The following is a 12,035-nucleotide window of genomic DNA, read 5'->3' on the forward strand; positions in this document are numbered from 1 at the left end:
CAAATTTAATAAACCTCAAATCTTGATTAGAGAATTCAAAGTGTTCAAAATGACGAGTAATTAATTTGCCGCAACAGTATCAGGAGATATTCTGCCTCTCTTTCCTGTTTCTGCGCAATCCAAACATTTGCAAGATCTCAGTCCAGAACCCTGGAGCATACTCGGTAAAGGTGGCCTCGTAGGCATCGATAATAGGTCTGTCCCAAATTAGATCTGCCTCATGTGGCTTCACGAATTTCGTGCGTTTGACAATCTTCCAACCGAAGAAGAGCACCGGTGCAACCAAAACCATAGTGTAATAAGTGAAGAAGTCACCAACACTCCAATTGCCCGGTAAGAAAGTCGAATATCCATAGCAGCATACCACACATGTCATCCATACGAGGCTGATCCAAGCAGAGTATGGTTGGAAGTATCCATAGTAGGGGAGAGTTCGCCTCTCGATGCCTTGCGCATGGCAAGCACGGTAGAAGAATATGTATGTGACACAGATGACGATATAGTCAATGACCTGTGCCGCAGTGATGATGTTTGTAAGCCAGGTCAGAACTTGAGCAGCGCCACTAGATACATTGAGGAATGCGAGAAAAGGGAATACTATAACAATGCACAAGCAATATATCGGGACTCCAGCTTTGGTACATCGGGATAGAATTTTGGGTGCCTGACCTTGTAAGGCAAGGCCATAAAGACTGCGTGTACCGTAGTAAGTATATGCGTTTCCGGCTGAGAATATGCTTGTGACTAGCAGAGCATTTGTGATGTGTGGCAGAACAGTGATTCCGAGATGATTCATAGCAATAACGTATGGAGAAGCTGATGCAGTACCAGAGCCGCTGGATGATCCGCTCATGATATCGAGCAATGTCTTATCGTTGTATGGAATAACGATGCCGACGCACAATGCACTTCCTATGAAGAAAAAGGCAAATCGAGCATAAGTGGTCTTGAAAGCGGTCTTCAAATACCGTCTTGGGAGCTTTGTTTCACCAGCTACCATAGACATGTATTCTGGTCCAACAATAGTGAACGATGCACTCCATACTGCGCCCAGAAAGCCTTCAAACCGCCCTAGAGAGCCAGTTGTAATATACTCGGCGAATGAACCTGGATTATTCCAATAGCGGAATCCATAGGCATCATGTTTGGGATTTCCGCCAACCATCGATATGAAGGTGAAAAGAAAAACGATAAGAATTAGAAGGACCTTCCCGGTCGCAAGCCAGAATTCTGCTTCGCCATACCATTTAACAGTGAAGGCGTTTAGTACACTATCAAAATACCGGTTAGCTTGGTGCGCCTGACGAATGAAGAGGGCTTAAGCAGCATACAAATAAATCACAATACACGCAGCTACCACAGCTTCAACGGGGATATCATCCCGCCAAAATGTCAAGACCAAATTCAGTGCCGTAATTTCGAAAGGGATGAGGAGCGCCTCGTAGATGAAAAAGTTCCAACCTGCCCAAAAGCCAAACGCTTCATCAACCCAATGACCGGCCATGCGTATGAATGCTCCACTGATGGGCATGAAAACTGCCATCTCTGCCATGCAATTGTTCACTAAACCCATCATACATGAGTAAATGGTATACGCTAGAAATAAGCTTCCCGGTCCACCTTTCATCAAGCCAGAGCTGATGCTCACGAATGTCGCCGTTCCGATGGACCCTCCGATGGCAATGAGCTGAATCTGGCGGTTGCCTAGTCGTCGCTTGAGCTGGTCACTATTATCAATGACAGTTGCGATGTTCTCGCCATCCTGACTGTTACCTGCAGAGTCAGGGCCTTTATCCTCATAGCCTGTCTCGTACTGTTTTTTTGCGTGTGAATCCATGACGAGTGTTTTCTCTTCTCCAATCGAAGATGCGCAATGAACACAAAGAAAGAGATGATAATATCATTTTAAGCTGGCATGGCGTCAATTTAAATAAAGCCTAAAATTCTGGTATACCATGGCGCCCAGACGCGGGAGGTCTCCAAGACCCCCCTGCACTCAAACTGTGCCCGAGAGGCCGTGTTATCAACCAGTAACAAGGACTCGGTGCTTTCATTTGTGTTTGATCCTTATTAGGCTTGGATCTAAACAGACTAAACCTTACTAGGGTCAGTGATGCACCAATAGGAGACCCCGTATCTCCGCATCCTGGCGCAGGCCTCGCGTGGCATCGCCCGGAAAGCCTTGACTTGCGATACCGCGGTACCGTCTGACTGTCACGGACCCCAGGGCATTTTCCTGGTTACGCTACGGGGAGGAACCCGAAAGGATAAACATTTCTGGAGGGATGAGGATAAGACCATACTCAAGATGTCAAGCCCATCATCAGAATCGGCTTCCCACCCGATAGGAGTTCCTCTGAGATAACACCCGATATATGAATAGATAACGACCGTCCTTGAACTTAAACCCCAAAACCCCGCATACGTAAACCTTTTCATTCAGGGTGAGGGGAATGTGGAATCATGACACGAGAATTGATGAAGCTAAGCTGAAAATCCTTTTACAGTCGACTAAATTCTTGCCACCACCGCCAGTGGCTGCGCTCGGACATGGCCCGGGCCAGGGTAAAAATCGGCGACGGGAAAGGCTCCTTGATCGTTCGTATCATCTTTTTCATTCAAGCCGTCTTGCAATCTGGACGAATCATGATATATGCGCTAAATATCTATCGGTCTTACCAGCACACTCCTCAATATTGAGGTAGAGCATCTCCATGGCACAATGTAGATAGCCCATGTTCGAAGATCGACTCGGCTTAGATGAGTCCAATACGCAAGTATCTTATTCGTTTGTGTACTGCAAGGATAGCTGATGAATTGCAATCAATCAATTTTCTTACTCCTGTTGGAGCTACCTCTATTTACAAGGTGATATGTAGGGATTTGCACCTTCTGGTTTCCAGCCTAGGGCGTATGAGAAGTGTTGTCCGTAACATAAGGCCAATCAGCGATTGGAACGAAAAGATTGAAGCAAATACAAACAAAGGAAATAGCAAAACGAAAGGGATCACCGCCCCCGCGGTCCTAGAGCTCGCAGCAGTCCCGTATCTCGCAGCAGTCCCGGCAGTAGCCTGGGACACCACACCATGATATATAGCTTAATAGTCTCAGCAACCTATCTAGTATGCGGGCATACGGGAAACGGAATAAGCTACCGGCCGGCCTTCATGTTGTGGATTAACCGATAAGGTTATATAGTGACAGAATCTCCCCGCCCGCCCGCCCCCGCACCCAAACACCTTTTTACTCATATAATACGCTTCTTCGTATCTCACACATAGTTTATCTCCCTTTCCATAGAGGGCTCGTGTTAGCGAGCTCTGAGTTATTGGTCTCCTAGCCTGCTATTTTATCGTATCAACAGATCCGAATCACTAGATATCGCTTCTACCTCCCTATACCTACACACCTACTCTTACTGCTTCTTGTACTTGTAGCCGTCACTACGTCCAACTTATAGTTACCAATCAAGGGAGCAGGCCGAATTCTTAGCAGCCTGCCTCTATCATGGCAAGTATATACAGTTTGTACAGTACTCATCGCTCTCTTTTTTTATTACTCCTTGCACTCTTTTCCCCCTATAATCGGAAACTGTTGAGGTACCTTCTTCGTACTAGAAGGTCATTATGATCTCAACCCAGATTTTGAAGCTCCTGGATATGTTCCAGACTATCTTTCAGCATGCTTCGGTCATTCTACTGACTCTGACTCTTCCTCCTTCTACAGCTCCAACATCAGATCACAATCCCACCTGGCCTCCACCTCCGCCTCCACCAGCGCATCCCACAATCCCGGCACCTTCGCCAACTCCACCGCCCTACTCAGCTTGGGATGCCCCAACAACCCCCTCGCGCGCGCCCCCGCACTCACCAAGATCCCCGCAACCTGCACCCGCCCCCCCTTCTTCTGCATTCGGCCGCCCGTAGAACGTGTCCGTGTCCAGCGCGAGATGCAGCGCAGTCGGCCCGTGGCCCGGCATGAAGTACAGACCCATCCTGCCGGTCCCAGTCTCAGCGTGGACGTCTGCGCCGCGCGCGAGCAGGGTCGTGACGAGGCCAACATGGCCACCCATGGCGGCGAGGTGGAGCGGGGTGCCATGCCAGGCGTTGCCAGCGTAGAGACCTGTGGGTCTCGTAGCGGAGGTGTTCCAACTCCTGGTGTGCGCGTGGATGTCGGCGCCGGCGGCGAGGAGGGCGGAGAAGATGGCAGAGTAGCCGTGGAGGCTGGCGACATGGAGGGGCTGCCAGCCGAACGGGTCGGGGGCGTTGGGGTCGGCGCCGGAGTCGAGGAGGAGGGTGACGAGATCGTGGGCGTTGCGGGAGGCTGCGAAGTAGAGGGCGGGTTTGGGATCGGAGTGGCAAAAGTGGACGGTGTGGTTGGGGGAGAGGCCGTGTTGCAGGAGGGTGGTGATGAAGGGGGTGGCGCGGTGGAGGAAGGCGTGGTCGATGAGGTTGACTCGGTCTTTCTTGTCAACGGGGGAGAGGAGGAGGTCGAGGAGGGAGGAGGACGAGGAGGAGAGAAGAGAGGAAGGGAGGAGCTGCGTGAATGCTTGGGCGTGTTTGGCGAAGCCGGCGCGATGGAGCGCGAGATAGTCCTCCTGGTCTCGGATGTTAGGGCTGGCGTTGTGGATGAGGAGGGCGGCGAGGAGCGAGGTGTGATCTTGCTCGGCGGCCAGGTGCAGGAGGGTGCGGCCGTGATGGTTGGTGCTGTCGAGGAGACCAGCGTCGTGGAGACAGCTGCAGATCTGCGCCAGCAGATTATCTTCCTCTGGGGTCTGGGCCAGCTGGTGGGACCAATGCGAGGTATTCGGATGCCGAAGAGCGTGAGCCACGAGGAACGATAGATCCGCCGGCTCTCCATATACCATAGCGGCGCGGAGAGCGTCAAAGTACTGCGTCGACGGCGCATAGAGATCCCCACCGGAGGCCAGGAGAGCCGGGAGAATCTGACGAGATCCAGGAATTGTGGCCGCGAGAACCATCGGCGTCGTTCCTGTGACCGCCTCCTCACTGGTCTCGCGATAGTTGATATCAGCTCCGCCCGATACGAGAGCGGCGAGCATATGATGGAACTTGGCGTAGAGATCTGTATGATTTGTATCCTCAGCTGCCTTTGGATCGAGGCGGTGGGAAATGAATGACTGCACAAGGGCAAAAATTGAGCCAGCAGACGGGATAATGCCCTGGCCAAGAATCAAGTCAAGGATCTGAGGTTCCAGCGCCTCGATGACCTGATCGAGAATAGGCGTCGCTTCCAGGTCCAGTTTGGACGGGCGGGTCGCTCCTAAGTCGGCCAAGATGCGAACTACCTTCCATCGTTTCGCCAGCAGTGCGGACAGAATGGGAGTGCGTGCTTCGTCATTCTTTTCCTCGTCACAGGAGATGCCATTACTTTGTCGGACAACCGGTAGCAAGTGAGAATAGCGCGCTTTCTTGAATGGAGGTTGGAGGTCCTCGGAGTCGCCGTCTTCTTCTGAGGCTACCGGCCGGAGGACTGGGTGATTGAGAAGATCCTTGGCCAGCAGCGAAGAGGATTGGTGACCAGAAAGCAACCGGGCAGCCTTTTCGAGCTCATCGGTCTCGTATCTCTCTTCGTTACAGAGGGCCAGATATTGGAGCGGAGTGCGGCCTTCTCGGTCAACCGCCTCGATCAAACAGCCCGACTCGACCAGCAATTCGATCAGTTTCGAGGATGGTCTCAATGCTGCGTAATGTAGAACGGTCCTGCCCTGGGAGTCTGTCATGGTAGGATCGGCACCTCGCGCCAGTAAGAGACGGAAGAGCTCCAGGGCGGTTTCCGGGGGCTGCGGTGCGCCGATAGCGTTCGTTTTGGTAACCTGCCGTTCCTGATAGAAGTGAAAGCCACAGGCCAACATCAGAGATGTAGCCCCCTGATTTCCCAGCTCGATGTAATGTCCTCTGATACTAAGCCGTTCTATATATCCCACCCGATCTCCACTGCTAGGAGGACACAGTGCGTGGTTCACATCGGCGCCGCCGTCGATGAGAGCCGCGGCAGTCTCAACAAACCCATTGAGAATAGCTTCGCTCAGGGCCGTTCGCCCTGTAATCTTATTTATCACCCGTGGGTCTGCGCCACCTGCCAGCAAGACCTTCACGTAGCGAGGGTCCTCGCGGAGGGACGCCTCATGCAATCTGTAACCGTAATTCACATCTGTGCCGGCTCTGATCAACATCTGAACCATGGAGAACTTCTGGTCGCGAATCGCGTCACGCAGCAGGCTAGATGTCCATTTGATCCATTCGACAGGGCGGGACTGGATCGCTTCCGGATTGGTTGTGGGAATATGTGTGCCAGGAATCAAGCTCTGTAGCCTAAAACAGTGGACGCGTCCCCACCTAGTCATTGATCTCCACGGGTTGCTGGGCAATCCGTAGATTTTGACCTTATATTCCCCCTCCCCCCAGACCCTGTTCAACAGCACCTCCTTGTGTCCGTCTGGATTCTCGAGGTGCTGCACCACCAAGTTAAATATATCGATGTGCTGCACTTTCATAGCAAGGGTCACAGGAAGGACGGCCTGAAAGTAGGATAGCAGCTCGGTCGCTTTCATTCGGCGGATGGGATTGACAAGGTCGTGGGACTGCGCATGATGCTCAAAGATTTCTTGAACAACCTCTAGGCTTTCCCCAATAATGGCCCAATGTAGAACCGTCCAACCGAATTTGGTGTGGATATGATAGTTCTCGTTGCTGGAAAGTAGCTGTCGGACGCGGTCGAGATCGCCAGTGAAGCATGCTCCAAATAATGGGCTCCATTCTTGGATATCAGAAATTACTTCTGTAGCTGCCATTCGAGAAATTCGGACCTCTGGCGCCTCGCTCGTCGAGACACTGCTATGCATAGCTAGTAGTTAGTAGTGCTATAGGACGGCGTTGGATAGAGAACTGGTCACATACCACATCACAGAGGAAGAAATAAGGTCGGAAAAGGCTGTTTGAAGCTTGCGAAGCGCCTCGATATCTTCTTGCCATTCCGAAATCTGGAAAGCAAGATTGTCTGCGTTCAATACCTGCAACTTCGAATGCATACGAACAAATTGAGCATGGATATCGCTCAAGAAATTTTGATCCATGGAATTTGAATGCGATGGCAGAAGCTCTGTGATATCCATGTCAAGAACTGCATGTTCAATCCGAAACAGAAGAGCAATCAAGGCAGACAACTCTTTCAGATATTCTGTCCATCCGTCGCCATCCGAGGCATAGGTATAGCTGGTTTGGATGAGGTCTGCCGCCGCATGGACAACAGAGATGATCTCTGCGGCTGTAATGGGATTTGAGGCCATGGTAGTGGATAGAATTCCGACACCGATGGTTTTCGGAGGCTACGTTCGGCAAGGGTGAGCCTGACTGAGTACCACGCCGACGCAGAGAAACGATGAGATCTTTACCTAGAAGGGTGACGAGACAGGGCTCAAGGATGACTAGGATGAAGCAAAGCTACTGTAGTGGGGGCTAAATTCTGTACATGGTATGGTGTACAAGGTCCAAGAACTAGTGCTTCCTAGAGTACTAGTTCATGTACTAATTGGCTGGAGCCGATGACAAGCTAATGAAGTGGGGCTACACCGTGAACCAGGGCGCTCTACAGCAAGACTGAAATGCAGGCAGGATGTGATGGATCAACGAACAGATCAACAAACCACCAAACACCACGATGAAGGAAGGCCTCTCAAAGGAAGCAGAAGCTATTGCAGTGAAAGCTGGGTCAAACTTGATTCTCTCCCTATCGGAGATGAGAAGCTATATATTGTAAAGACCGTGTACTAGGAAAGATACCCTCCAATCAGAGATCACCGATCGTTGGCCCTTTCCCCACTACAACAGAAAGATGGATGACTTTCGCGCACAAAGGAAGAAGGTACATCAATGACATGCCCCGGCAAAATACCATTCCGGACCAAAGGATCTGGAAGACTAGAAGTACAAGGGAATTAAATACATGTAGGTTGATCAGAATAGGTCATCAGTTACCAGTCACAGTGCCAATGGATTCCCAGGTCCTACCTAGATTATATCCGGCCTTTTCCTATCAGTTTTGTTAGGCAGGTTGTGCACAACGTATAATTCGGACAAATACCATAAGAAGTTGACATGAGATCCTCTCCACGAAGATTTGACCTGGAGTGATCTGTATTGCTGTTTCCATCAATGTCATTTATCTGTTAGGATTTGGCACTAAAACCGTCAAATCAACACCAAGGAGCGGGAGCTTATTGTATTTTTACGCGCTTCGCTCATACTTTTGCAAATAAAATTAAAGAAGGATGACAGTAGAAGATAGGATGCTAGTTTAATGCCGTATGTTCGATTCTCTAGAGGCCTGTATACTTCTTGACTATGTCAAAGCTATTTAACAACCATAAAGCCGCATCCCTCTCGAGCTCGCTCGCATGCCCCCCTTGAGCGCCTGCTCCTCGACATCTGTCCACTTCACGGTTAGCTCGTCCCAGGGCGTACGGGCATTGAACTCCTCGCGATATTTCTTATGCATTGCTTGAAGCCGGCTGACCTCCCGCGGATCACCAGTGCCAGAGTACACGACAAATAGAGTACAAGGTGGTAAGGACTCGTAAATGCGAGAAATATCAGACACGGTCTGGGTAAGAGCATCCGAGAGACTTGTCTCATGCGCCGGCGAAAGAGAGCCGTTGCCGTTTCCGACAGCCGGAGTAGATTCTTCAGGTGGCGGGGCGAGTGTAGTAGATTCATTGGCATTGCTGGCATCCGGAAGACGGGTGCACCATTCTCGGACAATTTCGAGATTGCGGAGACGTGCCCAAGTAAAATCCACGCCAGATCCTGGAATGGCCGGGTTGGATTCGTCACCTTTGACAACTGCGGATACCCCTTTCACAACGGCGTTGTCGTCACTACATCCGACGGATACTGTTGCCTGAGAACCGTACCCGCGCTCAGGGTTACCCCAGTCAACGACGGCGCCAGTTCGTCCCTCTCCAGGGATCGCAGCTTTACCAAACTTTGTGGACCGAGCCAATCTTCGGAAAATACTCTCATTCGAAGCGTCGCTGGTGCCCCAAAGCTCGCCTTTCTCGCATTTCAGCTTGACAAGCTCCAAGACGGCTCGAGCATCCTCAACCGAGTCATGGCCAGTCATGCCTTTTTGGATCTCTTTATTAAGGTACTTTTGAGTGAGCCATTTAAGACTGCATTTGAGCGGAGGGCCGCGAGGATGCGGGTAAATCATGGCAGTATCGACGATGAAAGGGTGCGTGATTTTCAATGCTGTGAGGTCGGAATTCAAAGAGTGTCCGACAAGTATCGATCGAGGAGTGAGAATCGTGAGCAATCGTGTCTGGATGTCCTCCAGAGTAGTTGTAACAGGATCCAGCATCTCCTTGGTGATTCCTGAGAAACGGGTCAGGTAGTCGGTAATCGGGCGCGCTGGCTTCACCAGTTCATCAAGAACCACTTCACCGTCCCACCCGACCATGCTAATCCGTGTGAGCTCTGACTGGCCACCTTCTGACAGGCACATCTCACAATCCAGAGACAGAATATTCCGACCGGCGGTCATGCTGCCCTGTTCGATTTCATTCTCGGGGACGATACCGTCCTCCAATGTCGGAACTAAGGTATCAACCCAACCATGATCTGCGGATTGCTTCGCACGACGACGAGATTCAACTTGAGCAGATTTATCTCCATCTGCGGTAAAAAAAGCCGGATGAACAACATAATCGTGTTCACGCTGATCCTCGAAGGAACTTAAAAATGTGGTGATAGGGGTTCGTTTTGGCACAAAGTTTTTGCCCACTTTGGGAGGCCTTGCGCCTTTTCCACGACCACTATCGTCTTTCGATTTCGGCAATGAAGATAACAAAATGGCCTGCAGTGGAGAATGCACTTTGTTGTATTTCCCGTCCCCTGGGGCTCGAACTGGCCACACGTGGGGAAAGATGTCAGCCAATGGCTGCAAAGGAACAGGGAGTGTATCGCGTGAAAGTGCGCGTGGGTTGAACCGATGCGAGCGGTCCTCGAGAGGTAGGCCTTGCTTCCATCGTTCAAAGTCGGCTTTTTTTGTGGAATTCTCTGCGTCTTCCCGTATTTCATCCATTTCCTCGGGGTTTTCCGCATCCACGGAAGTCTTAGTGGCATATTGTGAATCCAATGGGATCGAACCGTCAAACATGCCCAGCTCTAGTCCCGGAACCATCAAGAATACGGCCTTGCGCATGTGTCCGGAGTGCTTGATGGAGATCCATTGCGGCGAAATCCCATCGGCAAAACAGTAAAGCAGCAGACTCTGTAAATCGGCAATGCGGATGGAGGACTGCAATTTGCCATCAACATACGTCAAGGACGGATATTTCGTCTTCTCGCCATCTACACGCTTCTTCTTCGGGTTGCGTTGCGGGAGGTTGTTGGAGCCCTTCGCAGCGTCGGGGCAGTTCAGGTGTGAATCGGTAGGAGAGGCATGCTTGAGTCGTGATAGCGTCTCCGCAACACCGATATTGTTCGAATGAATCTCGGCAACAGGGTCAGGGTCATCATCAGATCGCTTTCGCTTATGATGTCCGGCCATCTTGAGCTATGACGAGGTCCAAGCAATGTTCGCAAATCCTCGAAGAATCCGGCAAGGAGTCACGTGTAGATATCAGATAAGCGCGCGATAAGACAAATTATTCTCTCGTAAGTTTACGGAACGTGTAAATACCAGTCACGCCCACACGATCTGATAACGGACGATCGCCGGAAAATTCGCCCTCGTCACGCCATCGATCTTCAACCCCCTCTATAGAACGCATCACAGCATCCATTGCTTGCGCCCGAGAGCGAGTTGGCCTCGACTAAAACCTACTGAACAACAAACAGAACACTTCTTACTGCCGCTGGCTGTCTCTTTTACTTGTGCCCTCCCTCCGACCTCGGACTCCCTATCTCATCGCCCTACGTACCCCCCACCACCATGTCGGCCCTCACCGAAATCCCCTCGGAGGACCACTTCGCGCCCTTCTTGTCGTCGCTCTCATCTTCTACCCTGATCGTCCTCTACTTCCACGCTCCATGGGCTGCGCCATGCGCGCAGATGCGAACAGTCCTCGAAGCCATCGCCGGACAGTACCCCGCTACCTCCCCGCCCTCAATCTCGTTTGTCAGCATCAACGCAGAGGAGCTGCCTGATGTCTCGGAGGATTTCGACGTCACTGCGGTGCCCTTCGTTGTTCTTATGCGCAATGGACAGAAACTTGAAGAGATCAGCGGAAGTGATGCTGTGAAGGTCCGCACCGCCATCGAGCGCCATGCCGGCGGTGCGGCGTCCGCCGACGGGGCCGGCAGAGCTAATATCCCCGTCGCTCTCGCGGCTACGCCCCGTGAGAACGGGCCTGACGTTGCAACACAGCCTCCTGTTATCGCACAAGGTGCCCCCGGGCCCGCTGCCAATGCCACTGCTGTTGCATCTGCCCCTGCTCTTACTCCGGAGCAGTCTAAGGAGGCTCTGTGGGCGAGGCTGGACGAGCTTACCAAGGCTGCTTCTGTCATGCTGTTCATGAAGGGTACTCCTAGCTCGCCGCAGTGTGGCTTCAGCCGGCAACTTGTTGGCATTCTCCGCGAACGCAGCGTTAAGTACGGTTTCTTCAATATTCTGGCCGATGAGGACGTTCGGCAAGGCCTAAAAGAGTACGCTGAGTGGCCCACATTCCCACAGCTGTGGGTCGAGGGAGAGCTGGTTGGTGGTCTGGATATTGTATGTTCCCTCTTGCTCCCAATCGCCTCAAACTAATTACTAATCCATCTGGCTAGGTGCGTGAGGAGATCGAAAATGACCCTAGCTTCCTGGACAAGTTCTCGGTTAGCAAGCCTTAGACGACCGGTCCCTTCATTATACCCATGACTCGCCCTGGCCCGGACATTCCAAAAATCCATCATGATAATATACGTTTTTCTTCGATATGATAAAATCTCAATTTTCCAATTCTGTAACCTTTCATTTAGAACAGCTGACGCCGCCATCCATCTACGTAAATTGGACGCTGCGAGTAATGAAGC

The 12,035-nt window shown here is 51.5% G+C and overlaps 4 protein-coding genes across 4 annotated transcripts; 1 reads left to right on the top strand and 3 right to left on the bottom strand.

Moving 5' to 3' along the window:
- Window positions 1-79: 79 nt before the first annotated feature.
- Window positions 80-1,837, bottom strand: N7462_000778 (uncharacterized protein; the record flags this gene model as incomplete). The annotated part of the gene is made up of 2 exons (XM_057072504.1): window positions 80-1,271; window positions 1,332-1,837. The coding sequence occupies 2 exons, from the start codon at window positions 1,835-1,837 to the stop codon at window positions 80-82; spliced, it is 1,698 nt and encodes a 565-aa protein (XP_056939034.1).
- Window positions 1,838-3,817: 1,980 nt separating this feature from the next.
- N7462_000779 (ankyrin repeat-containing protein) lies at window positions 3,818-7,309 on the bottom strand (the record flags this gene model as incomplete). Its single annotated transcript, XM_057072505.1, has 2 exons — window positions 3,818-6,857; window positions 6,921-7,309. 2 exons carry the CDS (start codon window positions 7,307-7,309, stop codon window positions 3,818-3,820), a joined length of 3,429 nt encoding a protein of 1,142 aa, XP_056939035.1.
- A 1,067-nt stretch (window positions 7,310-8,376) lies between these two features.
- N7462_000780 (RNA exonuclease) lies at window positions 8,377-10,569 on the bottom strand (the record flags this gene model as incomplete). The annotated part of the gene is made up of 1 exon (XM_057072506.1): window positions 8,377-10,569. One exon carries the CDS (start codon window positions 10,567-10,569, stop codon window positions 8,377-8,379), a length of 2,193 nt encoding a protein of 730 aa, XP_056939036.1.
- Window positions 10,570-10,953: 384 nt separating this feature from the next.
- Window positions 10,954-11,852, top strand: N7462_000781 (PICOT family protein; the record flags this gene model as incomplete). Its single annotated transcript, XM_057072507.1, has 2 exons — window positions 10,954-11,733; window positions 11,790-11,852. The coding sequence occupies 2 exons, from the start codon at window positions 10,954-10,956 to the stop codon at window positions 11,850-11,852; spliced, it is 843 nt and encodes a 280-aa protein (XP_056939037.1).
- Window positions 11,853-12,035: the final 183 nt, after the last annotated feature.

The sequence above is a fragment of the Penicillium macrosclerotiorum genome (assembly GCF_028827735.1).
Source record: "Penicillium macrosclerotiorum strain IBT 26536 chromosome Unknown utg000001l_segment0_segment0, whole genome shotgun sequence".
NCBI lineage: Eukaryota > Fungi > Ascomycota > Eurotiomycetes > Eurotiales > Aspergillaceae > Penicillium > Penicillium macrosclerotiorum.